At 40.1% G+C, this 27,277-nt stretch overlaps 1 protein-coding gene across 1 annotated transcript in view; it reads left to right on the plus strand.

The window, feature by feature from the left end:
• The window catches only part of LOC116323514 (collagen alpha-1(XI) chain), a 42,910-nt gene extending 16,244 nt beyond the window's left edge, over positions 1 to 26,666 (plus strand). The window contains exons 15-66 of the mRNA XM_031743862.2: positions 656 to 709; positions 820 to 873; positions 985 to 1,038; positions 1,122 to 1,175; positions 1,259 to 1,312; positions 1,402 to 1,446; positions 2,360 to 2,413; positions 4,794 to 4,838; positions 4,914 to 4,967; positions 5,050 to 5,094; positions 5,170 to 5,223; positions 5,315 to 5,359; positions 5,444 to 5,497; positions 7,051 to 7,095; positions 7,244 to 7,405; positions 7,505 to 7,558; positions 7,641 to 7,694; positions 7,783 to 7,827; positions 9,599 to 9,652; positions 9,765 to 9,809; positions 9,888 to 9,941; positions 11,310 to 11,363; positions 11,466 to 11,519; positions 11,631 to 11,738; positions 11,823 to 11,912; positions 12,006 to 12,059; positions 12,890 to 12,997; positions 13,182 to 13,289; positions 13,383 to 13,436; positions 13,525 to 13,578; positions 13,944 to 14,051; positions 14,127 to 14,180; positions 14,274 to 14,327; positions 14,409 to 14,462; positions 14,547 to 14,600; positions 14,726 to 14,833; positions 15,890 to 15,943; positions 16,481 to 16,534; positions 16,618 to 16,671; positions 16,888 to 16,941; positions 17,025 to 17,132; positions 17,222 to 17,275; positions 17,560 to 17,613; positions 17,696 to 17,803; positions 19,509 to 19,562; positions 19,682 to 19,717; positions 19,829 to 19,882; positions 20,025 to 20,355; positions 20,494 to 20,606; positions 20,776 to 20,844; positions 25,446 to 25,679; positions 25,771 to 26,666. Coding sequence (XP_031599722.2) covers positions 656 to 709; positions 820 to 873; positions 985 to 1,038; positions 1,122 to 1,175; positions 1,259 to 1,312; positions 1,402 to 1,446; positions 2,360 to 2,413; positions 4,794 to 4,838; positions 4,914 to 4,967; positions 5,050 to 5,094; positions 5,170 to 5,223; positions 5,315 to 5,359; positions 5,444 to 5,497; positions 7,051 to 7,095; positions 7,244 to 7,405; positions 7,505 to 7,558; positions 7,641 to 7,694; positions 7,783 to 7,827; positions 9,599 to 9,652; positions 9,765 to 9,809; positions 9,888 to 9,941; positions 11,310 to 11,363; positions 11,466 to 11,519; positions 11,631 to 11,738; positions 11,823 to 11,912; positions 12,006 to 12,059; positions 12,890 to 12,997; positions 13,182 to 13,289; positions 13,383 to 13,436; positions 13,525 to 13,578; positions 13,944 to 14,051; positions 14,127 to 14,180; positions 14,274 to 14,327; positions 14,409 to 14,462; positions 14,547 to 14,600; positions 14,726 to 14,833; positions 15,890 to 15,943; positions 16,481 to 16,534; positions 16,618 to 16,671; positions 16,888 to 16,941; positions 17,025 to 17,132; positions 17,222 to 17,275; positions 17,560 to 17,613; positions 17,696 to 17,803; positions 19,509 to 19,562; positions 19,682 to 19,717; positions 19,829 to 19,882; positions 20,025 to 20,355; positions 20,494 to 20,606; positions 20,776 to 20,844; positions 25,446 to 25,679; positions 25,771 to 25,917 — 3,873 coding nt within the window. The 3' untranslated portion in view covers positions 25,918 to 26,666. The remainder of the gene's footprint in view (positions 1 to 655; positions 710 to 819; positions 874 to 984; positions 1,039 to 1,121; positions 1,176 to 1,258; positions 1,313 to 1,401; positions 1,447 to 2,359; positions 2,414 to 4,793; positions 4,839 to 4,913; positions 4,968 to 5,049; positions 5,095 to 5,169; positions 5,224 to 5,314; positions 5,360 to 5,443; positions 5,498 to 7,050; positions 7,096 to 7,243; positions 7,406 to 7,504; positions 7,559 to 7,640; positions 7,695 to 7,782; positions 7,828 to 9,598; positions 9,653 to 9,764; positions 9,810 to 9,887; positions 9,942 to 11,309; positions 11,364 to 11,465; positions 11,520 to 11,630; positions 11,739 to 11,822; positions 11,913 to 12,005; positions 12,060 to 12,889; positions 12,998 to 13,181; positions 13,290 to 13,382; positions 13,437 to 13,524; positions 13,579 to 13,943; positions 14,052 to 14,126; positions 14,181 to 14,273; positions 14,328 to 14,408; positions 14,463 to 14,546; positions 14,601 to 14,725; positions 14,834 to 15,889; positions 15,944 to 16,480; positions 16,535 to 16,617; positions 16,672 to 16,887; positions 16,942 to 17,024; positions 17,133 to 17,221; positions 17,276 to 17,559; positions 17,614 to 17,695; positions 17,804 to 19,508; positions 19,563 to 19,681; positions 19,718 to 19,828; positions 19,883 to 20,024; positions 20,356 to 20,493; positions 20,607 to 20,775; positions 20,845 to 25,445; positions 25,680 to 25,770) is intronic.
• The last annotated feature ends 611 nt before the right edge of the window (positions 26,667 to 27,277 follow it).

The following is a 27,277-nucleotide window of genomic DNA, read 5'->3' on the forward strand; positions in this document are numbered from 1 at the left end:
ATCCTGGATAATCTAAAGATGGCCATAATTTACAAAATCAACTTCATGTTGTCTTCCCTATGACCAAAATCTTGAAACTCAGCTCATAAACTAAGCAAGAAAAATGTTTACTGAAGTCACCAAGAGCAGAACCAGGGGCCGCTTTTTCCATAGATTTCTGTACAACTGGAAGTCTTTACAACCAGATGAGTCGCCCTCTGCTGGACATCAAAAAGAATGCAGGTTTCGGGCTCTTAGGGCTGGAATCTGAGTGCATCTCTTTTATTTAACCATTAATGACCTATGCAGTGACAATTGTGTCTGTATATAAATATATGCACACACTGCCTATCCTTGGACCATGTAATATGTATTAAATATATTTATGTGAATATCTGCAGCATATGATAGCACCTATCGTTCACATTTTTCACCTGTAACCTGATATATGAGAGTGCATAAACATAGATTTGATTCATGTAGTGTGTGCATATGTGCATTTAAAAGGTTGGGTGGTTGCTCATGTAACTGAAACATTCATTTGTCTGTGTGTATTCTTCCTAAACAAACACTTCCAATTTTCATTTTTTTTCTTTTTTTAATATATATTTGCAATTTTTTAAAATTCTTACTATTAAATAAATACGTCAATAATATCAATATGTTCTTTTCTCAGGGTGCACCAGGCCCTTCTGGGCTGAAGGGAGCCACTGGTGACATGGGACCACCAGTAAGTTAAACACACTGGAGCACCAGTTAGACTCTGTTTCTTAAGTTGCCGATGGTGAATTGTGTTATCACCTGGATCTTGTTCCTTTGATGATTTTCTTTTTCCTGTAGGGCCCTCCAGGACAGCCAGGTATCTCCGGTCAGAATGGGCGACTTGGGAAACGGGTGTGAATACTTACTACAGTTTTATTGTTGAAACTGTTATATACATGGATTTAAAGTAGTTATTTCTGTGACTAACCTACTACCATGTCTGGGTCTGTGTGTGTTTTTTAGGGTCGAGCAGGTGCAGACGGGGGTCGTGGTGAAATAGGGGAGACCGGAGCAAAGGTGAGCTAAAGTCTCAGTCACACTTCACTTTTGGGTCTCCTTAAACTGAGACATTAACTTTCTCATTTTCATCTTTCTTTAAGGGAGACAGGGGATTTGATGGCTTGCCTGGTCTCCCTGGAGACAAAGGGCATAAAGTAAGTTATGTGGCTGAAAAAGTTCCTGTTAAGTAGATAACTCTGAATAGCGCTTGTCAACTCCCATGTGTGTAATTTCTCAGGGCGACAGAGGGAAGCCAGGCCCTGTAGGTCCTCCGGGAGAGCTGGGAGAAAAGGTGAGAGGTCGTGGCAGTTGTAGGTGTATTTCATGTGTGCAGGTGCTTCTCCTTATGGTTATTCATGTTTGCTTTTTTTTTTTAAACAGGGTTCTCAGGGGCCACCTGGGCCGAGAGGACAACCAGGTGATGCTGTGAGTGTTCACACAAACACACCTTAGTGCCATTCAGCATATTCAGTTAGACCTTTTGCCATTTTTGGAGTCAGTGAGTGATGTATTACACATTGTTTGTTACTTTTCTTAAATGTAATGCAGTATGCTACTTAATTACTCACCGGAGAAAGTAATTTGTTACACTACTCACTAGATTGCTTTCTCGGTAACATGACCTGGAACGCACCGTCACATAATCATCCATTAACAATATAGACCTTATGCTACAGTCCCACACACCAACACAAATTGCTGTCCTAATGAGGACACACATGGGATCTTTCTGTTAGTGTTTGCATACGAACACAAAGTCAGAAACTCAAAACCAAGATGAAAACTAGCCCAAAGTCACTTTAAAGCGACCTCCACAGTGATTCGACTTTAGAAACATGAACAGGTAGAAACAAAGGCGACAGGCCTGACTGCTCATCACTGCCTTTGTTACTTGTTGAACTTTAGGCTGGACTGCAGTTAACACGCACTCGGCTTCACCATCACTTTGGGTTCTGGGATAGCTTTGTGTTAACATGCTATTTGTGCAGATACTTGTAATGAACTGACATAGTGTTAGTAGTATGATGCAGTTGTTTATGTCCTGGATGCAGTTTGCTCTTTACCATTGCAGCTCTTGTCGATTTGTCCAATTAAAATAAAACTGACCTTAAGTTGTGAGTTTGTATTAATGTTAGATAGAAAGCACTTAAGCATAGAAAAAAGGGCTGGTATGAATGAGGTAAGTTGTATAAAGCACTTTGAGTGCTGTGTAAGAACCAGTCAGTTTGAGACTTAAGTTTGCAACAGAAAGCGGTGGCTAAAATGCGGCTGCAAGATGGTGCACAATCTCTACTGCATGATACATTATCTTATTTATATTAACTGATCTGTGTTTCAGGGACCCAGAGGTATGACTGGCCCCAGAGGTCGGCCCGGTCCCCCAGGCATGCAAGTGAGTGTGAACCTTATCATTTTTAATGCACCACCTTTTCACACATTAACATCTACAGCTAACAACAGCAGACAATGTAAGATAAGAGTGATTACAGCTCTGTGCCAACTCTGCGTTTAGCCATGAAAAAAACCCTCTTTTACATCAGCCACATGAATCCAGCTGTGGTGTAACTATCAGATAATTCCAGGAGATAATACCTAATCACAAAATTGCACCACTTCTCCATTTGTTAACATTGTGTTATGTAATTCTTATCTGAGAAAGAGACTGTTTGCTGGCCTGAAGCCGTTTCATTTTGTGTAACGTATGTTTGCACTTGTAGCAACACACGTTCGCGCTTGTCAGCATCCGACAATGCTCTTTGCTTTGTTTAAATTTATTCATTGATGTTGGTTCATTACGCTTTAAAAGCCTCAAGCAGGAAAGGTGGTATACCTAAACCAGTGGTGCAGTTGATCATTTTTAAATTGTTTCCAGTCCCAGGGGTTTTATGTAACAAGCTTTAGAAAAAAAAGTGTAGGGGAAATACACCCTCCTCCTTACAGCTGAAGGACACTTAAAAATTCTAATAATGACCTGAAATATCATTAGATTATAACGCCATCGAATATTACATATCAGTGAAAGGGAAACTTCTACTATTACGAGTACAATGGAAAATGAAATAAGATTCACATGGGATGACAACCAGGTGTTTGGACTCCAGACAAAAAAGGTGTTGATGCTGATCAAGCTGGAATTGGTTATAGAACCATCTCTAAAGAGTTCGAACGTCACCAGTCCGCAGTCAAACAGACTGCATACAGATGGACAAAATTTAAGAACAGCCGTCGACAGAGTTCAGTGCAAGAGCAAAAGTGGTAGAAATGCTGTCAACAGACCTAACGTGCACAGTTTATGTGAGTAAATCCAGTCTGAAGCTGTTTTGCACAAAGAAAAGGACAAAAATGCCTCTAAAACAATGTGCAGGACTGATCAAAAGTGTTTCATTGTAGCTTATTGCTTCACAAGCAATAGTTTTACCTCTGCACACCACCACAGTGGATGTTAAAAACAATTAAGATCTGATTGAAGCACACCCTTTTGTCTTTAATTCAGGGGTTACAACTGTTTATGAATAGCAGCTATTTTTATACACAGTCCATCATTTTCACATGTCCAAAAGTTACTGGACAGTTGAGTGACAAGCAGCCTCATGGCTGTGAATCCTGTTCCCTCAGTTAGTCATGACAAGTTAAGCTCATGACAGGAGTTGGTTCCCAGCGTTGTTCATCTTCTTCTTGGTAGTCGTTTACTGGAACTCTCGATATAAGGCCCAAAGAAATGTTGATGCAAGTCAAGAAGGATGAAAAATCAAAATAAGCCTATCAGATACAACCAACAATCAGGTAGATTCTTAAAATGTAGGAATGCACTGACCAGCTCATCAACATCAAAAGACTTGAAACCTGAGACCATGGAAGACAACTGAAGTGGAGTGCTAAATTCTTTCCTTGGTAAAGAAAACCAACTAGGAACATTATCAAGGATGTAAATGAGTCATTGTCAAGGCCTACAGTCCAGAGACACCTTCACAACGTGCAAACCAGGGGTTATACTCAAGAAGAGGAAAGCCAGGTAAGAGACACACAACATCTAAAAGAGTCTGCACAGCTCTGAGTGCATCTCAAGGGAGGAAACACAATATTTTGGTGACGTCCGTGGTTTCTGAAATAGCCTCTGAAAATGGGATTTTATTAAAAAGAAAAAGTTTTATTCCTGAACAGTTAATGTTATACTTGAAAGCTTAAAGCTGCAAGTCTGTCCTTCAATCACATCTCGATTGTTTGATTTTTTTTAAAGTGATTGTTTGAATACTTATGGACCTTATTGTATGTTTTCCTCACACAAACATGTGATTTTTGCTCATTTTCCTCAACAAAAAAGAATTTTAAAAAAATCTGTAAGTCTGAAATATTTAATTCAATATTAAAATATGTAAAATGTTTGTTTCATTTGTTCACTTCTCTTTTCCACTTAGGACTTAGAGGATTAATCTGATGATGTTTCAGCTTATAGTTCCAGAGAAATCTAAACAATGGCAGCTGTATGGCTTCTTTGTTTACTCAGACATTATTTTTTGTAGCAATAAAGAGTTCATATGACAGAAAAAGTTACTGGCAGAAAGTACACCTCATGCAAAGACATTATCTTACACAGGAAGTAGCAGCTCACAGTCGGCCCACAAAACAATGCACGTCTTTAGCCAGAGTCTTATTATTCTGAACAAAAACCTCATGTGCTTTAGATGCTTTGGTTTAGAGGCCACATAAGTAGATTTGAGGATATAAAAAAATGTAGTCTCCTTCTTTAACCGCCATCCTTTTTCTTCTCACAGGGCATTCGAGGAATTGATGGGGCTCAGGGTTCAAAGGGAAATATAGTAAGTAATATAAAAGCTGAAGACCCCAGATCTATATTGATCTGTTCTGATGACATCATGTCTCCTCTGTGACAGGGACCGCCAGGAGAAGTAGGAGCACCCGGACAGCAGGGCAACCCTGGAATCATTGTAAAAGCAGTGAACACTCACAAATGTAACTCAGCTGCATACATGTATGTAAGGAAATGCTAATCCTCTGTCTCTGCTCCAGGGTTTTCCTGGTCCTCAGGGGTTAGTAGGGCTGCCAGGAGAGAAAGTAAGAGTCTTTTACTTGGATTCTTTCCTCAGAGCAAAGAGAATCTCAGTTGACTGACTCATCTTTGTCTCACAGGGTCCTCAAGGGAAGAAGGGGATGAGAGGCTTGCCAGGAAATGACGGGCCCCCAGTCAGTAAATGCACACTTGTATTTCTTTACTTTTGTGATCGCTTATGACATGATGCACTTCCTCAACTTCAACACATCGTCTTGTCTACAGGGTCACCCTGGACGAGAAGGTACCCCGGGGGAAAAAGGACTGCCAGTAAGTTTGTTGTCTCTGTTGAGGATTCATGTTGTTTTCATGGTATTACAACTGACTAGAATATGTGAATATGCTCATTTCTAGGGTCCTCCAGGTGTCCAAGGCCCTGTTGGATACCCTGGGCAACGAGGAGTTAAGGTAGAAAATGCACCCTGGTTTGGAGATATATGGATATATGAATATATTAATTTGTATATTTCTGGATATATTAAAAGGCAGAGTGAGGTTTCCAGTTGGTAGGGTTAATCTTATGTGTATGTAACCACATGGTATCAACTGACACTACAGCAACACTGGCAGAGGAAACTTCTCTGTGAAGATATACGAAGTTCTAAAAAGAAAACATTTTTACAATTCAGTAAATATATATAGCATACTTTGATCAGCCACAATATCAGAACCGCATGCCTGATATTGTGTAGGTCCAACTTATGTTGCCAAAACAGGCTCATCAAAGCATGGACTTCTCAAGATAACTGAAGTGACCACTAAGTCTTGTAACTTGCGAGTGGGTTGTCAGAGAGACAAATCCCACTGAGGTCTTAGGAATTTGAAATCAATTCCATTTTATCACCCAGTAGCCTGAAGGTACAATTTTCAGGTAAAGACCCTACAATGATAGAAAACCCCCTATGAGCAAGCGCTTGGCAACAGTGGCAAGGAAAAACTCCCTTTTAACAGGAAGAAACCTCCAGCAGGAGCAGGGTTAGGGAGGGAGAAGCCCTATGTAACAACTGGTTGGGGCTAAGGGGAGGCAGGCAGGACAACTGTGGAAGAGAGCCAGAGATTAATAATAACTGTAGATAAACACAGAGTGAACACTTTGTGATGTTCCTCAGTCTATTCCTGAATAATCTGTAGCAGGAGGCATTACCCCGTTTAAAGAGGCCATTGTTATTAAGGAATACATCTGCCATGAAGGTGTGTATGTGGTCTATAACCATGTACAGGGAAGTGGTACTCGCCAAAGTAATATCCACATGAATGCCAAGGTTTCCGAGCAGAACATTGTTTCCTGCTGCCATCTCTGCCCCAGGTGAACAACACACACTGAGCATGTGCAATGTAAATCAAAACATGACTCATCAGAGCAGCCCTTATCTCAATGCTCCACTGTCCACCTCTGACGCTCATGTGCACGGGTACTCTGAAAGGTTTATGCAGCTCTGTAAGCCGCAAGCTGTGATGCACTGCATGTTCTGTCACCTTCCTGTCAGAGCCAGCAGCGTGTTTTTGCTGCAGTTTGTGCTACTGTAGCTCTACATGTGCATTTATGTGCCATGGGCGCCGATGACTCAATCGCCAGTTCCCAGTTTGTCCCTTCCTGGAACACATTTGGAAGGTATTAAGGAGTGCATGCTGGGAACACGCCGCAAGACCTACTGCTACAGAGATGCTCTGACCCAGTCATCTCAGTTTGACCCTATGAGTGACTCAGGTCCTCAACATTTTCTCATATTTTTGCTTCCAGCACACCAGCTTTGAAAACAGATTGTATACGTGCTGCGAGAGGAATCAGTTTTTACTATTGTGACTGATCAGGATTTGTCAGCGCACTCAAAATGTATTATTCTTCCACATTAGATTTCACCATATGCTAAAGTCAGGAACAGCCAACTGTGACATTGTATCATGTGTTCCCTGTTTACTTGTTGACTTCCAGCTTTGTTGTCTATCTTCCTGTTTGACAGGGAGCAGATGGGCTCAGAGGTTTAAAGGGCAGCAAAGGAGAGAAGGTAACAAAGACAGAGAAACAGCGCAATCTGTCCTAAAATACAGTATATAATGAATTTGTTCCAGAACCATCTGTGGGTTTATGCTGTCTGTTAAATTATCTGGACATTCCTTTGTCTTCCTGTCTCCTCTTCTTTGCTGTGCCTGCAGGGAGAGGATGGTTTTCCAGGGGCAAAGGGGGAGATGGGAGCAAAGGGGGATGTTGGGGACAATGGAGCTCCAGGGTCTCGAGGCGAAGATGGACCTGAAGGTCCCAAAGGCCAGTTGGGTCCCCAGGGGGAGGCTGGACTTATTGGTATTCCCGGAGAGAAGGTACAGAGCAAATCATAGCTGATCAGTAAAAGTATCAGTGAATAATCCTAACTGATATTGCACAACATGTATTAGGAGTCATGCTGCCTCTCTTTTTAGGGTAAACTGGGAGTACCGGGACTGCCAGGATTTCCAGGTCGACAGGGGCCAAAGGTGAACTAAACTGAATGAAAGTAAACCAGATGTTGAAGATATAATGTACGCAAAGCAAATCTGTGCGTCTTTTTCCTCCCAGGGATCTGATGGGTTTCCTGGTTCAGTGGGAGCTTTGGGAGAAAAAGGGAAAAAAGTAAGTAGAGGGTTTGACATCGTGATTATATTTTCTCTGAAAAATTATGCTTTTTCCTTCAATATTCTTCTTTTGTCCTCTAAATCAGGGCCCTGCAGGACAACCAGGAAGCGCAGGCCAGAGGGGACCAAATGTGAGTGTCATCTCAAAACAGATATTTGAGTAATGGGAGCCAGAAAGGACACGGTCAAGGATGCATTGTCTCACTTTATATCGGGGTCATTCTGGCTCAAATCAGCACGGGCTTTCTGCTTGAATCTTTCATTTCCATAAAAGTTTTATGGTGCAAAAATAAATATGATGATTTTGGTGAAATGTTTGCTTCATATATCAAATAGTTTTCAAGGCATTTTTTTTGAAAAAATCGACCCATTTTCAAGCCTTTTCTTCTCTCATTGAAATCTGCAGCAATGTCTGAACATGAGTATCTCAAAAACTATTAAAGATAAAAGCCTGAAAATTTCAGTGGCCTTTCTTACCATCAAGATGAATCAGACTCTGTGATTTGGAACAAATATTAAAGTTTTAGCTAGTTAAAAAGTGAAAAAAAGAAATCCTGTACTCTTGCAAAGTCCTATATTGGAACATAGACTAATACAAAGGTTCAATATTGCAAAAGACAATTAGTGGCAATTTCTGAATAGCATGTAGTTGAATTTCACAGTACTGTCAAGTAAAACATGTCAATATTTTATACTAAATTCTTAGTCACAAATGAAGAAAATGCTATAAAGTTTTTATATAAATTGAAGAAGGACAAGAAAATTGGCTGATTTGATCACAGACTATAATTTTCTTTTTTTGTAACCTTTTTTTGTACGTCTTCAGCTATGGCCTGCATCTTATCAACATATCCCATCAGCTGCAACATCACTGAGTTTTCACAAAGCAGCAATCATCAGAATCAGCCCTCATTTTGAACTTATTTTGACCTTATTTGCAAATTTCTGTGACTGTATGTTGCACAGATATTATGGCAGTGACAAAATCTCTCCACAGAAAGATTCACATATAAACATCTGAAAGTACTACCTTTGTAGTAAAACTGGCACATTGCCGCTGCCACATTACGGACACACTGTTCAGAAAGATGCAGCACATCTCCATTCAGATCAAATCTGATGCATGAAGAATTTTACGATCACATCTTCACATCTTTCCCAGAATGGTTTCTTCTCCTGTCCTCTCCTCTCTTGAAAGAAATTGAGCCATACTGTATAGAAAATATGGTCATCGCCATGGTGATGTCACCAATCGGTTTGTGAAGCCCTGTTTTAAAACCTCAGTGCTTTTGTCACTCCCATGCTCCAGAGTGTCGATTCATCGGCGATCAAGCCTGGTTAGCAAAATTCTGAAGTTATGGGTGAAGAGCATAGCCACATGTATCTGCTAATTAGACCAAAGTAACAAACAAGCATCAGACACAACAAACACAGGCGAGAGAGACAGTTTAGTGACACAGATTAGAGGAGTTTAAGACTGGCAGAAAACTCGCTGCTACAGCTCCCTGCATTTGCACATCTGTCAAAGGTGTGCAGAAAGGCTGTGCTCCTTGAACTTTAAGCCTTCAAAATGAATTAAACAGGTGAGTTATCAAAAACTCCAGGCCTTTACAGTGTCATGAAGGACTAAATTAGCTATAGAGGCAAAAAAACCCTGTAATTGAAGCTGTAAATATGGTTACATCTGCTCTAAATTTATTCACTGACCCACTTTAACAGGAAACCTCTAGTGGCTGTTCAAAAAATTACATTTTGGCACTTCCCCATTGACTTTTTTGGTTTTGAGCCTCACAGGTTGCCACTTGCCCAGCAGTAATGTACACGCTTCTGCAGAAGCACTATCTTCCTTCTCAGATCTGTACAGGTTTGTGTGCCCTAACTTTGATGTTTCTTCCTTGGCAGGGTGCACGAGGTGCCAGGGGAGCGAGAGGGCCTACTGGTAAATCAGGAGAAAAGGTTTGTTGACTGTATTGTTAGCCAATGGCAAAATCCTGTCACCATTAGCTATGGTTTAATATTTTTACCCATTACTGCCTCCATGTTCTTCTTCTCTCTTATATTTTCATAGGGTGCTTCAGGACATGATGGCCCACCAGGACCATCTGGAGAAAGGGTAAGAAAAATACTTTTAACATATAATATACACTTATCTTTAGATTTTGCTGTTTATAGGCTATTTTCTGTTTTTTAGGGACCTCAAGGGCTACAGGGAAGGAACGGAGAGCCGGGACCTAAAGGAGCAGTTGTGAGTGCAGTACAGAGATATGTAGACACATTCACAAAATTTCACACATACAGTGATGTGAAAAAAAGTTTTTTTCTCAGGAGTGTATGCAGTCCTGTGAAAAATTAAGTACACCCCATGATTCAGAACCGCTTTCAGCAGCAATAACATTTTCTGCATGTCTTCATTAGTCTCTCATAGGATTGTGGAGGAATTTTGGTCCACTTTACTTTACAGTTTTGCTTTAGCTCATTGAGGTTTGCGAGCATTCATTTATGAACAGCTCTCTCAAGGTCCCAATATAGTATTTCAACTAGATTCAGACGTGTTGTTTGACCAGGCTATTGTAACACCTTGATTCTTTTGTTTTCCAGCCGTTCTGTTGTAGATTTACTGCTGTGCTTTAGATCGTGGTCATGTTACATGACCCAGTTTCGGCCAAACTTCAGCTGTCACAGATTATCTCATATTTGATTCTAGAATAGTTTGATAAACAGAGGAGTTCATGTTTAACTCACTGACTGCAAGATGCCCAGGTCCTGTGACTGCAAAATAAGTCCATATCCCCAGCCCTCCATCACTGTGTTTGACAGTTGGTATGAGATGTTTGAGCCGATATGCTGTGTTTGGTTTTCCCCAAACATGGTGCTGTGCATGCATCATAGCCAAACATCTCCACTTTGTTCTCAACGTTATTCCAGAGGTCTTCTGCTTTGTTCTGATAAAACTTTGCAAACTTAAGCTGTGCTGCCATGTTCTTTTAGAAAGTCATGAATGTTAAGATGTAACCTGTTAACCGAGGCCTGTAGAATCTAACCTTGGGGTGAATTTGCTAGGAAATCCACTCCTGGGAAGATTGTGGTATTATGTTAATGCATATCCAAATGCACCAGACCATTAAACTACCAAAACATCTGCTTTTATAGAGGTGCTTGTGCTTGTTGATGATCATTTAATCAAGTGCATTTGATTACCCGCTCCCGATTGCTCTTTATCCTCTTAAATTCTGTGGAAGCATTAAGAGTGCATTTAGTTTTTCACGGGACTGCAAATGGTGCTGTGGAGACTTATTTTTGACATAGATGTACATTTAGAACTGATTCATTGCTGTTTACAACTTCTTCTTGTAAGAAAAAAAATAGGCCAAGTTAGGAGGAAACGAGTTTGTAGATCAAGCTGAAATTCTGTACAGTAAAAAAAACAAACAAAAAAACCTGTTTTGGCTAGAAGATGAATTTGACCTCTAAGTGATTATTCGATATTCTACAGTTCTAAACCATTACCAGGTTCATGACTTGTTTAAAAGGTTTAAGGTGAAGGGTATTTTGCCACCTCATATTTAACTTCCTGAGCTCCTGTTCATTTCTCACCAAGTGTCTCTGTGTGTAGGGTCCAGCTGGGAAAGATGGGCTTCCAGGTCACCCAGGTCAAAGAGGAGAGCCGGTGAGTGAGGTCATGGGTCATTGGTTAAAGATGTTCTTTTTGTTTCCCCACACACAAAAACTCATCAGAACATGCTTTATTTCCATATTTTCTATGCTGCAGGGATTCCAAGGAAAGACTGGACCTCCAGGACCTTCAGGTGTGGTAGGGCCTCAGGTAAGCACGAAAGTGTGAATCCTTACTGTAATTTATATATCTTCGTCTTCATGTGCTGAATGTTTTCATTGGTATTACTGAGCCAGTAACATTGTTATATTTTTTTTTCAGGGCAAATCAGGAGAGCCCGGCCCACCAGGGGACCGAGGTCACCCAGGAGCACCAGGTGTACCTGGAGAGCATGGTTTACCTGGGACTGCTGGGAAGGAAGGTGGAAAGGTCAGTCCACATTCTCAGGTCCACAGTGTATTATAGAAACACAACGCAAGCTTCAATTTCACTATGCTTTTCATTTCCTCTCAGGGGGACCCAGGTTTACCTGGGACATCTGGGAAGAATGGACCTCCAGGCATGAAAGGCTTCAGAGGGAGCAGAGGAGCCCCGGGCATTATGGTAACACACACACGCATTAATATTTAGTTCTTACTTTCTTAAGATTAGGAATAATATAAGATATAAATTCAAAATGATGTGTGACATTTCCAGGGACCTCCTGGTCTGAAAGGTGGATCGGGACCTCGTGGATCACCAGGAGCCATAGTGAGTCTTCACCATGTCTTCTGGTTTTGTGTTTGTTGCATAGTTATAAAGTAGAATATTTCAATCATTTAAACCATTTTTGCTAGACTGTGATCAGGTGATTTCCGATTCACACATTCACTATAAAAACTTAAACAAAGACAGAAATGACACAATGGAGAGAAACCACTTGAGAGATCTTGAATACAAACCCATAACTATCAGAGTCAAGTGTGGTTAGTAATCCCAGCAGATCTTAATGCAGTCCTACATCACCTAATGGCACAGCTGTTACCCTTTTTTTGCTTCCTCTTGGTAAATCACACTTGTGGCACACTATTTAAGCTGATAGATACAGTCGCTACTGCCTGTGCAAGCCACTTTGTAAACCCCCTCAACCCTTGCTGACAATCAAAGTAATGTCCATTGTTCTGTCAGGGATTCTTGCTGTTGCTTTCCTGCTTTTTGGAAGAAGTCCCAGAATGTACTGACAAACATAATTTGCTGCAGATGGATAAAACAATCCGATCTCAACTAAAATGGTCCTGAGAGAAATGGTGACTGTATGACAAATATTCTCCTTTCCCTATAAAAAGCTAATCATTTTCTTTAAAACAGCCAAACCAGAAAACATCAGGCCATTCATGTTGTTGCCCTCGCAAGCACAGTTTGTAGCTCCCTGTAGTGTGGTTGAAGTAAAACCTAAAAAGAAAAAGCCAAAAGCACTTTTTAAATAGTATTTGGCATATATGCTATTTATGTAGAGTGTTTGTATTTTCCTACAATGACTTAAAATAAAAAACTGTTTTTTAAGCATTCAAGTGTCAACATGGCGTGCTTATTGTTTCTAGGGGCCAACGGGTGAGAGGGGCCCTCCAGGACCAGCTGGTGCCATTGGACAGCCTGGTAGGGCCGGAGCAATTGGAGGACCTGGACCAATGGGAGAGAAGGGGGAGCCTGTAATTACATCTAATCTTCTATGTTCTTATATTATATTTGCCTATTTGGTCCATTTTCATAAGCAGCATACATGAAAAACAAAGATCCATCAAAGTAGTCGGTCTTTGGTTGGATTATTAGTTTTTACTATTGATATGTTTTGTGCAGAATAACAAGAATTAAATGTGTGTATTTGTGTCCCAGGGAGAGAAGGGTCCAATAGGACCGGCAGGTCAGGATGGGGATCAGGGACCTGTAGGGATGATTGGGGCAATGGGCCCTGCAGGACCTGCAGGAGAGGACGGGGATAAGGTAAAACCAAATGCACCTGTATGAGCCGGAGGGGATGGGTGAGTATGTGTCTGTACTGTTGTTATAAGCTGTGTCCTCTGTATGTGTCCACAGGGAGAGCAGGGAAAACCTGGACAGAAAGGCAGCAAAGGGGACAAAGGAGAAGGAGTGAGTCTGGAGCTGCAGACGTACATACTCAATAGTGCACAAAAATATGATCATAAATGTTTGTTTCATCGTCCGTCTCTCCTCACAGGGGCCTCCGGGGCCTACTGGCCCCCAGGGGCCGATAGGTCAGCCAGGACTTCCAGTGAGTTTGCTTCTCTCATTTTTTTGTTTTGAGGGTTTTGAAAATTGAAATGTCTCAATTTACACTGTCAGTGTCAGTTCTTCAGCTAGCTTTTCACTTTGTAGTTTTTTATTTACCGTGGTATTTCATGATGAAACTGTATTGTATTCTTACCAGTAGTATGGGTACCAAAGGTCTGACCTATAAATAATTTGCCCATCAGATCATTCCCTTCATAAATTATTTCCATTTGGTACTTTGTACTGATACTTCACAGTTTGTTGTCTGTCTCAGTCAAACAGGTTTAGCAGGAATTACATCATTTCAGAAAGTTAAATAAACAGTTTCAGTCGTAAAGACATTTCTCACTCTCCCCTGGATAACAGGGTCTAGATGGTTTGCCAGGTCCTCGGGGCCAACAGGGCATGTATGGCCCCAAAGGAGATGAAGGTCCCAGAGGCTTCAAGGGCTCTACAGGACCAATAGGATTACAGGTGAGACTCTTATTTTATTAAGGCAAACAATAAAGTCTGCACTCTCGTCATATAATGCTGTATGTGTTCTCCAAGGGCATGCCTGGCCTACCAGGAGAAAAAGGCGAGAGTGGCCATGTGGGACTGATGGTGAGCTCTTAATCTGTTTTATTATTTGCCACATTTTTTCCACTCCATTTTCTATAATCAGTAAACTTGTTTCTGTCTCATCACATGATTTAGGGTCCACCTGGACAACAAGGACCTTCTGGTTCTCAAGGACCTATTGGCGGGCAGGTAACTCTCACAGACATATTTGTGGATCTGCATTTAGTGATTTACGTTTTGATGAAATTAAAAAGTCTCTGTGGTGAACAGGGGCCACCTGGTCGTGCCGGGATGGTTGGGCAGCCAGGTGTTGTTGGAGAGAAGGTAAAGAAAATAACAAATAAAACAGCTTTTAGATATTGATGCTCTTTCCAGATGATCTTACACCTAATTTGCCTTCCCTCTTAGGGTGAGGATGGTGAGGCAGGTGATCCTGGACCAGTTGGTGTTTCAGGAAAGCCGGTGAGTTTGTTTGCCTATTTGGAGGGCACGGACATCCTTTAATTGATTTCTAATACTCCATTTTTTTTCTCTTTTCCTTTGACATACCCAAGATGATCACTTACTCTGTTCTTTTGTTGTTTTAGGGAGCAAAAGGAGAACAAGGGGAGAAGGGAGATACGGGTCCTCCAGGAATGTCTGGTCCTCCAGGAGCTAGAGGCACCCCAGGGGAGGATGGAGCCAAAGGCAATGCTGTAAGCGACATTCATTAAAAAAAAAACTTTCTATTTAAGTGTTTATCAGTATTATAATACTAGTCAACCCAAACCACTGTAATACACTATGAAAATCTTTGATTGCCTGATTACGTTTAATATAGTTTGTGGTATCCGAACATTCTTCCCTTCCTATACTGTTTAATGTACTAGACAAGCAGGAAAAATACTCCTACTCCAACCACTTGTTGGAAACCTGTTCAATTGCTTATTAACACAATCTTTTCACATATCCAATGATTCAGTCACATGTCGGGAACTGTTGGGAAGTGCATTTAGGCATGTAGAACTGAGCATCAGAATGGATAGCAAAAGTGATCTAAGTGACTTCGAACGTAGATTTGTTGATGGTTCCAGATAGGCTGGTATTAGGCTGGAGTATTTCAGAAACTGCCAGTCTACTGGGATTTTCCCATACAGTCATCTCCAGACAAAGAGTGGTCTGAAAAAGAGAAAATATCCAGTGAGGAGCAGTTCTCTAAAAATGCCTTGTTGATGCCAAAAAGAGAGAATAATCAGAGCTCATACAAAGACAACAATAACTCAAAAAACTACTTACAATCAAGGTTGGCAGTAGAGGATCTCTTAAAGCACAACAGATCAAACTTTGAAGAATATGGGCTACAGAAAATACAGGCTAGCTACATAAGTAAGGCTAACAAAAAAACAAAACATTTAGCATTTAGCTAAAACCTTTAACTACTAGCTAAAGGTTTTAGAGACAGAAGCTTCACAATGTAGTGCTGTATTTAATTTCCATAATATATAAACAGTCGGAAAATCAAATTAAAGTCAAATAAGCAAGAAAAATTGGGTAACGGAACATTTCAAGGAGTATTTCATAAAGAATACAACATGACTAGAAAGAGAAATAATCTCTCTTTAAAACATAAAAGTGTTGTATACTGTTTTGACTTATTTCGTAGCGGATGCACTCTGTTTCTGTAGTACAGCACATGATTCAATCATTTATGAAATAGACTCTATGATGTACAACATGTTGCTGTAGTAGCGCTTCTCCTTCACTCTCCGCAGGGTCCTATAGGTCTGACTGGGGACCTTGGACAGCAGGGAGAGCCTGGACCCAATGTGAGTGTCTTCTTCTTCTTCCTTCTCTTCTGTTTCATCTATCGTCCACATTCTGTTTGATGCATCCACTTTACAGAACAAAGACTCACCAAAAAAGAGCTTTCTAGGATAAAAAAAATCATTATTTTTTTAAAGGACTTCAATGTTTCATCTTTCTCGGTTGCATTGCACTTGCAGTTTCCTGGAATTTGAATTAATCCAAACTAAAATGTTAAAAATTTATGAGGACCCATAGAGAGGGAGATGTGGAATAAACCAAACTTTGAAATTACATCCGAGCTAAATTTGAAAACACCAGGCAAACATATATTTTAGATGATCTGTGGAGGAACAAAGGTCCTCGCGAGCTCATTTAAGAACTCGTATATTACCACTGAAAACTAAAGTACATAAAATCCTCATTATGTAACATCTTTGTAGTTGTTGTTTTCTCAGTCAGACGTCTACCAGGCTAGTTTTTTTCTTCTTTTTTCCCCATTTTATTGCTTTGAAAGCTGTTATGTGTTCCTCTGCCCACAATCTTTGTTTCCCCATCAGGGTGTTGATGGCCTCCCTGGATCTAAAGGAGACACAGGAGACCCTGGAAAACTTGTAAGCTGTAGATTGCTGTATGAACACAAAAGAAAACGCAACATAATGACCGACCATCTAACCTTTTTCTTTAAATGTACCAGGGACCCCCAGGGGCACCCGGGGAACCTGGACCATCTGGACCTCCAGGGCGAAGGGTTTGTCTGTTTTTGTTATGATGTTCTTTTGTCTGCATGCAGAAACCTCATTTTCTATTTACTGTTAAAGCTGAAGATGAAAACTTCTGCTGTTGGGCAGAGGTTGGGAGTATTTTTGCTTAATGCATTCTCACTGTGCGTATGTGTGTGTGTTTGTGCATGATTGCACCTGTATGACAGATTCAGGTTAAAACGTTTTAAAATGTTGTTCTCCAGGGCCACATGGGGAAACCAGGAAAGGAAGGAAAAGCAGGCCTGAAAGGAGCGAAGGTGAGAGTTTGAAACAAGTCTTTCAATAATAACTTCTAAATACTGGCAGTGACTGAAAGCTGACTTGCTTTCTGTCACTGCAGGGTGCTCCGGGATTGGAAGGTCCCATTGGGAAGACGGGCCCTGTGGGAGCCCAGGGGCATCCTGGCAAGCCTGGTCCCCAGGGTCTGAGAGGGATCCCCGGGCCTGCAGTGAGTTAATTTAGGAAAAGCACAGAAGGAGAGAGTAAAGCACGAAATACATGATGTTTCAATCATTTCTATGTCTCTATTTCTTTCAGGGTGAGCAGGGTTTAAATGGACCACCAGGCCAGACAGGACCACCAGGTCCCATGGTAAGATAACCCATCAAATAGCAAATCTGCGAAGTTTTCAACAAAATCACACTTCCATCTTGCATTAAAACCACAGTTTGATGTTTTTGCAAAACAGATATTATTCTAAAGAGAATTTAAATGAGAAAATACCCAGACTCATATGTGTATAGCACATAAAACCAAACTATAAAAGTTAAAATTACATTGCAATATAAAACACCTTGAGGCAACTGTTGTTGTGGTTTGCGCTATATAAATAAAATTGAAGTGGACTGAACTGACTCATCATTTCATCTCCTCAGGGTCCACCGGGTATAACAGGACTGAAGGGAGACCCCGGCAAGAAGGGAGACAAGGTGCATTCATACTGTACTCACAAATATTCAAGTTATCCTTTACTGGGACTTTTCTTTGACGTCATCTGTGATATCTTTGTAGGGTCATGGTGGTGTAATAGGTCTGATAGGGCCACCAGGAGACATTGGAGAGAAGGGTGACAGAGGACTACCAGGAAACCAGGGATTACTGGGTCCAAAGGGAGATGAGGTGCTTAAAAAACACTTAAACACACACTCCAACCAAGCAAATAACACAAGATGTGCAGAGGTTTGTCATGTGTATCATGAAGGTCCAATATCAAATCACAGAGACATCTAGATGGTGCTGTCACAGTTTTAGCTTTATGGTGATATGCAAAGTATAAAGTTTGCTACAAACAATGGTTTTAGAATCTGTTTTTGATAGAGTGAATAAAGAACTGAAATTTGTCCAGTTATATAAATGTCTATTTCAGATATTATAATATCATGATGTTACCTAGCAACCACCTTCCAATGGGATAAAATTGCAAAATTGTATTATTTATAATAATAGTGATAATAATTACTATAACCACTTATAAAAGTATGACATCATTTTAATTTAATGATAGTAATATCTAATTTAGCAAATATTAAATTACATTATTGACACATTAACTTATGAAGTCATGTTTATAGTACTTAAGGACTATATCAAAGGTTTAATCCCGCATAAGTAATTATGTAAATGTAGTTAAAGGGACAGGATTTCAAGGCAGTGTCCTGGTATAGTTTTTCAACCTTAAGCAAAATCTTACAAGTGTTTTATTTATATAATGAAGAGGGTGGACAATGTCTGACTGATGGGTGTAGCAGTACATTTAGTTTAACTGCCATATTTATCTTTTATTTATATCAACAGCATCTGCCACCTATTTTTTTTTTATTTCTCTGTGATTAGGTTTATCAGTTTGTCAGCAGCACAACGAGACCAAACAATAATGCAACATGTCCTAGTAAACACTAACTGATGTTCTGAAAGCAGTGGACGTGCACTGCTGCAGCTTATTTGGGAGGCCTTTGAATCTTAAGGTCAATAAATTTCATGTTATGAAGCTGATTCAAGCTGAGCTTCTTTGAGGGAAAACATGATGTTATTTGAGTGAAACAGACAGACTGTGTTGACTAGCTTACACTGTAAAAAAAATAAAAATAAAAGTGGAAATAAAAGTGAAGCTTTCACTATATTTGCTGACAAAGATGTAATAAGACAATAAAGCAGCAAGCTTTACTGTCTTGCATATAAGCAATCATAATGATGTTGATCTTGGGGAATTATGAACAGAGGAGATTAGGAAAGTTTGCCAAGGTGTATTAGCATGCTGATTTTGATCTTCTTTATTCTTGTGTCAGTTATAATTCGTTTGCAGTTCTTCACACTGTGTAATGGGAAGAGCCATTTTGGGGGGTGTTTCCTGCTCCTTAGTATTACTCTTGTCACTTTGGATGATGACAGGTTACGCAATTCGGAGTGGCAGAGCATCAGCTAGATCCATTAACCAAAATGTACAGTGAAAATCGAACAGGCATGTCGAAGCAAGCTGGATACAGAGACAGTTCACCTTCAAAGTAAAAGCTGCACCTTTTGAAGTGTGTAGCGCTAAACCAAAGAAACAACTAGCTTTAACAATAAGAACAATTCATAAATATTATAAGAACATATTTCTGTCACTTTTTATCACTGGATAAATTGTTGGTATGACTGATGATTGCGGACACTCTGATCTGTTTATTAACTACAACATGATGGTTATTTTTAATGTCTATATACTTTTAATTGGTTTAAACAGATATCATCTGGCATTAATCCCAAGCTTTCCAGTATTATTCTGATAACTAACTGCACGTAAAAGGAATCTGCTGACTATGTTCACCCCACTGTGTAATATCAGGGTCCAGTTGGTCCATCAGGTCCTCCCGGTCCACCTGGTCCTACGGGTTTGTCTGTGAGTGTGCACGATTATTTTCCTACATGACTTATAAACACATAAGCATGGAGATTTCTGGAACAGTGTTCATTCTGCATCCGTGTTTCCTCTTTTTTGCTCTCTCATTTCTGTCACAGGGTGTGATTGGTCAGAAGGGTTCTAAAGGAAATCAGGTAACTCTGAGGTTCATCTTTTCACACAACTGAATTATTCAGTGCTATTATATTACACCATAACTACTCATAACTGAAACTGAAAGACTGATCATTTTGGGGCTTATTTAGGGTCCAATTGGTCCTAGAGGAGACACTGGGCCTGCAGGACCTCCAGGACCCCCAGTGAGTAATATTTAGTTCATTCAAGAACCTTATGACCTTTGTTTACTTTGCCATTGATCTGTGTGCATCTGGACTCTTCTTTTCTTTATTTGGCTACTTCAATCCATTCTTCTTTATGTCTTTTCATCTACTTCCGTCTCAGGGACTACCAGCAGCTGGTGTGGTCCCTCTGCCACAACGAGGAAGAAGAAGGAGAAATCACTCCTGGGTGGATGGTGCTGCACTTGAAGATGAAGAGGATGGGGAGGAGGAGGAGGTCATAGATGGGGGAGAGGAGGAAATGATGCAAGGGGATCAGGCGGAGCAGGACAGCCAGCTAAATGAAAAGAAGGGCCAAGGCATGGAGGAAGTGTTTGCCTCTCTATCCTCGATGAAAGTCGAAGTAGAAGGTCTGCGCACCCCGCAAGGGACATACCACAGCCCCGCCCGCACCTGCAAAGAGCTTTGGCTTCTCCACCCAGATCTCCCCAACGGTACTTCATCAGTTTATGTTCTTGGCCATCTGTTAAGCACAGCTGTCTCATTTCAAGATAATCTGTAGATTTTTTCTGCTGCTTCTGTCTGCTGTGGCCTTGGCCCCCCTGAGGTCCTCTCTTTGTCTCTCTATCCAGGCGAATACTGGATAGATCCCAACCAGGGTTGCCATAGAGACTCCTTCAAGGTGTTTTGTAACTTCACCGCACAGGGAGAGACGTGTCTGTACCCCGACAAGAAGTTCCAGTCGGTTAGTTTACATAAATAACTCAGTGTGCTATTTTTTGGAGCAATACGATTAACATTAAAAATAAGCAGGAGGCTGTATCAAAAGCTGCATGATGTAAACACTATTTAGTCATCATCAGTTTGCTGACTGTGTGAATTTGGAGGTGATTCTTTTGTTTGTCTGTTATCAGGTAAAATTAGCATCCTGGAAAGGGGAAAAGCCTGGCAGATGGTACAGTCAATTCAGGAAAGGAAAACAGGTATAGTTTGATCATTACTGCACGTGTTTTTTGTATTTAACACATCTGGATGAGTGCCAGTTACAAAGCTTTAAAAGAAACTCTGAATTTTAGAGACACTTGGGGGCAGATTTACTAACAGACTGTGCCAGCACAAAATCCTCTTTTGGCGTAAGAAAAGCTGCTGCTGGTATTTACGAAAGACACACAGTATCAGTTTGCAACTGAAGGATGTTTTTGTGGCTGTCCTTTCCACATAAATATTTGTCTGGGATTCCCTTCCAGAGCGTAACGTTTTGAGAGGATAGCATTTAAATGATTAAACATGATTTATTCAAGTTTGTAGCCTCACATTGAGTTAAATTAATACTGAAATAAGGCATGTCTTATTTTTTCACCTCATCCAGCTATGGCTTAGGAGTTAGACCAGATTATCTACTCATTAGAAGGTTGGTGATTCAATCCCTGGCTCCTCCAGTCTTCACATCAAAGTTTCCTTGGGCAAATTATTGAACCCTGATGCACTGATTGGAGTGTTGAATGTTAGCTAGAATGTTAGTGAATGAGATATGTTGTATAAAGTGCTGTGAGTGCTCAAGTAGGGTAAAAAATACCTATGTAAGAACCAGTTAATTTACTTGAAATAACATTAATTTTAAATAACAAAGAGAGAACAAGCTAATTATAAGAATGAGTAAGGCAGATGGCTCAAAGCTGTGAGTCCTGTGCCAAAGCTTTGGCTGTCTAACTCAGAGTCCTCACCCTGCATGTTTAGACCCAAGCCCCACATATTTCTGGCTCTCAGGAACACTGGTGTTTTTATCAAACAGAGCTGAACTTAATTGAACTGTAGTTAACGCGGAGTGTCTGTGGATGATGCCTCAATAATGCAACCTCTTTTACAGAGAGTCAAGTTACTTTTTACAGTGAGAAGAGCAGCTCATATTCACGCTTATAGTCACATTTCTACAAGAAATCAGCACACAGTGAAAAAGTCTTTCACTCCTTTACTCACTCGAACAGAGAGTGACTTTCATGTCATTTCTTTTTTCTTAGTTGTTTTTAACATATTGAAATATTGAAATATCTGTTAGATTCATGTCTGAATGTTCTGTATGTAATATTAAAACATTGATCCAGCAGCCCCAGAGTGAAAAACACACACAAAAAAAAACATCTGGGGTGAATTTATGCACATTAACAGTATCTTCATCAAGGTTCTGGATCTGACCGTAAATGAATTAAGTCACCTGTTACCCACAGATTTAAGGTTTATAAGGCAGAAAGTTTGTAATATTTTGCATCTTTGTCTTTGCTTTTTTGCTATTGTAGCATCGTGTTAATAAGTAAATCTGGTCTAAGCATCTTACAGATTTCATGAGTAATTCCAAACCATCTGAATTTAGACTTTGGCAGCAATCGTATCGGTGATGGGTACACCAGGAACTGTTTCCCTGACTAAAGGCCAGTTCATGCTTTTTGCATGCAAACGTCAGAGTGACGCACATTTCATCATGTGCCCAAATCTGTGAGGGTGGATGAATACTCCTCTGCAGACGTGCAGCCCAAAATATTTGACTGAGTGCACTGCGCAGACTGCATGGGCCAGTGGGAAAAAATGGATACTGTGGGATATGTGAGGAGGTTTTTTGTTATCCACAATTTTAGATTTCAGCTTTAAATGAATACAAACACACAGATGGCTTTAAACTCCTGCTAAGAAATAGTTCCAACTTCTCCAGAAATCCTGTCCGCCTACTGTGGTACTGTAGAGATGGGATGGAAACACACTCTGGCTTTCAATGCGCTTGGCTCACCTAAAAAATCATTGGTGTGTTGCAGCAAGCCAATTTGTGACTATAGCTGCTGCATTTTACTGCAAAGATCCTGAGACTTATAATTCTTTAAAAGTCAAAGCTAACCTTTCAGGAACATCCATGGGGACCATGTGTGTTTTCTGGTTTGATGTAAGGGGCAGCAACCCTGTCAATAATAAAATATTTATCTGTCTGTATCGCAGACAGGTGCATAGCATTTGTAATAGCAACCACATTCACGTCTGCATGTGTTTACCTTGGCTGGCTGTTCTCATGGGAAAATTTGGCTGCATTAAAAGCTAATAATAATACTGATAATAATAATAATGATAATAATAATAATAATAATAATAATAATAATAATAATAATAATAATAATGGTGAAGCTGAATAGGTTTGTGTCCTTGATGTTCAACTGCAAAATAAACATACATTTTCAAAAGTGCTAATTTTGTGAAGAGGAACATTTACCACAATAATTCTTGGTACTTATCATGTCAAGTAAAAGAAAAGAAAAGCCCAGCGGTTAATAGTGGAACAGGCAGCATGTTCTGCAAAACATGCAAACTGCAGCAAGAGGAAGATGAAGTCTGCAGGTGAAGACGGAGAATAATTGTGCAGCCCATGCTGTCCAGCTAAGACTGTTAAAGAGGAGAAATTAAAATTATTTTTGTTTTTTTTAGTAAGGTAGGATTCAGGTGAGGGCAAAAATCTGAATGTGTGTTGCTCTATCAAATGAACTGCTGTGGCCTGGAGGGACGCAGGTGCTGCTCCATTCTTGTCTTTACGAGTTCAGAATTCTGCAAAGGGTAGTAGACTTGGAAAAACAAGCTCAAAGAAAAAATTAGATTAATGCTAAACAACAATAATATCTTATATTATTTTTAAAAATAATATAAGAGTTTTAAAAAGTAAGCGGAATTAAAGTTGGTTAGTAAAACTTTTTTCGGGATGCTCTGTGTGTACTAGATGCGCCTGCTTCTTGTCATTTCAAAATGTGTCTCTCTGACTTGTGCTGCGCTTTGCTCGGCGCAGCAAGAAACCATTATAGACGCAAATAGTGCAGCGCTGCGTGTACCGCGTCCGATGTGAAAGGGCCTTAAGGCTAGGAAGCATATTCTGACTTAGACTTCTAAGACTTTACTGTAAGGTGATTACCAAATTTAACATAGTAATGCTTTACATACCGTGCTACTGAAAAATGTAATGTGATTGCAGTAACGTGTTACTTTGTAACGTGTTACACCATAGCTGGACTGGCCATCGGGCATACCGGGCATTTGCCCGGTGGGCTGCTGGCGATTTTTTGTTTTTACGGGTGATGGATTTTTTTTTTTTTTTTTTTTTTTCTTAGGAAGGGTATATATAATGAAAGGTGTTGGATTGGCCAATTGGTCATGATCGACTCTGGGCTGGACCAATTACAGCCGAGGAGGCCGGATGCACCCTCCCCTTGTTTAGCAATCTTATAGACGAACTAAAGAAAATGGAGAACCAAAAAGGAAAGGAGGTGTTTATGAAAATATCACTAAATCTGTCATTTATTAATTTTAATTTTAATTAATGATCATGTCTCACCTCTAGTGTTCTTGGTCTTAATTTAAGGTTTTTCCTATAGCGATTGACAGATCACGTGACTTTCGCGCATTGCATGCCGGGAACTCGAGGCAAAACAATCCAGTACCGCATCAAATGCAAGCATTTGCAGCACCGCAAAACGTTCATTCTCTCGTTCCAGTACCTTCCTGGTTTTTCTTTGCCCCCAAAAAGGAATGTACAAAACTAAGGAGAACAATGCCGGACCGTACAAAGACAGACTCGACGAAAAGGCAAAGAAAAGATAGGAGGAAAAAATCAAAGGAGTGAAAGGGTCAGACCATTAGGAGCACACAGAGTGGACAAAAGATGTTTGCGTGCTGCCCAACTTTCACCACGCTCAGATTTACAATTATATGTTTTATCCTGTGAATAAAAGTATATGTTTTTGTCAATGTACCGTGGTAATAACAGAAGCGAAACGCAATATTGTGTCAGGACAATTCACTATTTATGCACAATAAATAAAGGAGCATAGCGCGACAATTTCTGTTCAGCGCCAGACTTGCTTGTAACCTATATCACCAGTTATGTTAAGAAAAATGACGTATTAACTACTACAAAACACTGACCTTTGTGGGAATGCTTGGGGCAGACTAACATGTGAGCTGGAGTGTTCTGAGACGTTATATTTGGTATATCCAGGCCATCCGTCGGCTCTTACTTCGGAAACATGGCTTAAAAAAATTTCTCTTCAAGGACGTAATCCGATAAAAAAAAAAAACGATCTCTTTACCCGTCGGCTTCCCGTGGCTGTCATGCGACCGGCTATTGCAGTTAATAATACAACAGCTTCTTGCCATTTTTTGTGTTTCTTTTTATCGCTGTGTAACTGAGTTCAATTGAAAGCCTGCGTGCGCTAGTACCTCTTGCCTCAAGTTCCCAGAATCCTTTGCGGTTTTACCCCTGAATGACATCACATTTTCAATCTCTATCCTGGTGGGCCGGTCTCTAGTCAAAATGCCCGGGCCGATTTTTTGTCCCAGTCCAGCCCTGTGTTACACCCAAAACTGTTTGCAGTTATGACGTAGCTACGGAGTAGAATTCACACTGACCACCAGTTAGTGAGAAATTTTGGATGCTAAAATAATTAAGCTAAAACATGAAGTGCCCAAAAAATACAGTCTTTTCTTTGCATATTTGCTTTGTCTGAACTGTTTTGACATTGTATGGTGTTGTTAATGAGTCAGTGTGATCTTGGTGCTCCAGTTTTCCTACTCCGGGTCAGATGGCGTTTCAGTCCACATTGTCCAGATGACCTTCCTGAAGCTGCTAAGTGCCACAGCCAAGCAGATATTCACCTACCACTGCCTTAACTCTGCTGCTTGGCTGCACACCGCCACGTCCAACCACGAATACGCACTGCGCTTCAGAAGCAGCGACGGCGAGGAGCTGACGTACGAGAACGCACATTACATCACTGCACTATATGACGGGTGTCAGGTGAGGAACTCAGACACACATTTGAGGATAACTTATTAATTAATGATTTTATTATTTATTTACTTCATTCAATTGTCTTTGTCTGCTCTAGACACGCTCAGGGCAGGAGAGGACAGTTTTGGAATTTGACTCTCCGCTGTCCAACACGCTTCCCATCATCGATGTAGCTGTGTCCGATTTTGGAAATAAGAACCAGAAATTTGGTTTCGAAGTTGGCCCGGTCTGTTTCAACGGTTAACAAAGTCAGGGAGTAATTTAAAGGGAAAACGAGCCATGGACATTTTTTACATGCAGGGAAAAAAAGAAAAAAAAACTAGATTCAAAACCACATATTTATAAGTTGATATACCTACAACAGTGTTCCTTCTTCTGCACACACACTCGTTTGCATACTCTGTCCTTCAGCAGCCCTGTCATGCATTCTCACTGTGGGCTTACAGGCTGTCATTAAGAGAACTGCATACATGTACTGATTGTTAAAAACCCGTCAGCGACACTCATTTTGTCCTCTTTTCTTTTTGAAGGAGTAAGTGGTGCTCTCACAGTTTCATTCATGTCCTTCTGTTCTTACAAATAATGAGCTATGCACTCAAATCTCATCCATATGTAGTCACACAGAAACATGTTTCTGCAACATTCATTCTCCATGTTCTTCAGCATTGTCATCAAACCTCAATTTGTTGTGTTGTTTTTATCCGTTGTTGTTGTTGTAATTTTTCAATTATGCCAATCTGTTATGTCATGTATATTGGAGTTTAATTCATCATGGTGCTATAATGGAGCTCCTTCTGGAGTAAATGTTTTTAAAATGGGTACTGGGGCAGTGCATTTTTTCTTTTTTTCAACATCGTGAAGCCATGTTTAATATTTTTTCTGCTTAACAAACTGTGGTGTGTGATTGCCTCGAGATCTTTCTATGCATATATGTGTGGGGAAGTGACTGATTAACATATTTTAATAAAAGTACATGATGTACATTTAAGTTAATAAGATTAAATTTGTTTTTACAGTGAATACATTTGCTTAACAAAGACAACTCCAGGAGCAGCTTTAGGTCTGCACTTTCATAATACATGTCAGTTTGATACTGGTCTTAGAGCTTGCAGGTGTGTCGGTCTGGCAAATATTGATGGTTTCTTATGGGTAACTTATTTTTTATTTCCTTTAAACTTAATCGCACTCGTGGACACATCTAAAAGATAGAACATTAAAATAAATAAATAAATAAAAACTAATGAACAAGGTTAGCTACATAAAAGCTGCATAAAATTGCTAATCACATTCGTTAATAATCAAATTGTGTTTGAAATTTAGCTGAATTATGTACATTGTCATGTACAGTGTTGAACACACTATATCAGATTAGTTGTGCGTGGTCTGCTAACATGAGCAGGGCTAGCACCCGTAGTCCACAAGTTGTGTTACGTTGCAAGTGATTACCAATTCCTTCAGTTACCAACATTCAACCTTTTTTTTAGTTTTTAAAATGTCATTAATTAATTAATTAATTAATTAATTTTATATCTGCAAGTACTGCAGAACTGTGGTAGTTAGCATATCTTACAATTGATTACAGTCACTTCATTGTTTCCAACTCC

Source organism: Oreochromis aureus, linkage group 6 (genome assembly GCF_013358895.1).
Source record: "Oreochromis aureus strain Israel breed Guangdong linkage group 6, ZZ_aureus, whole genome shotgun sequence".
NCBI classification, from domain to species: Eukaryota; Metazoa; Chordata; class Actinopteri; order Cichliformes; family Cichlidae; genus Oreochromis; species Oreochromis aureus.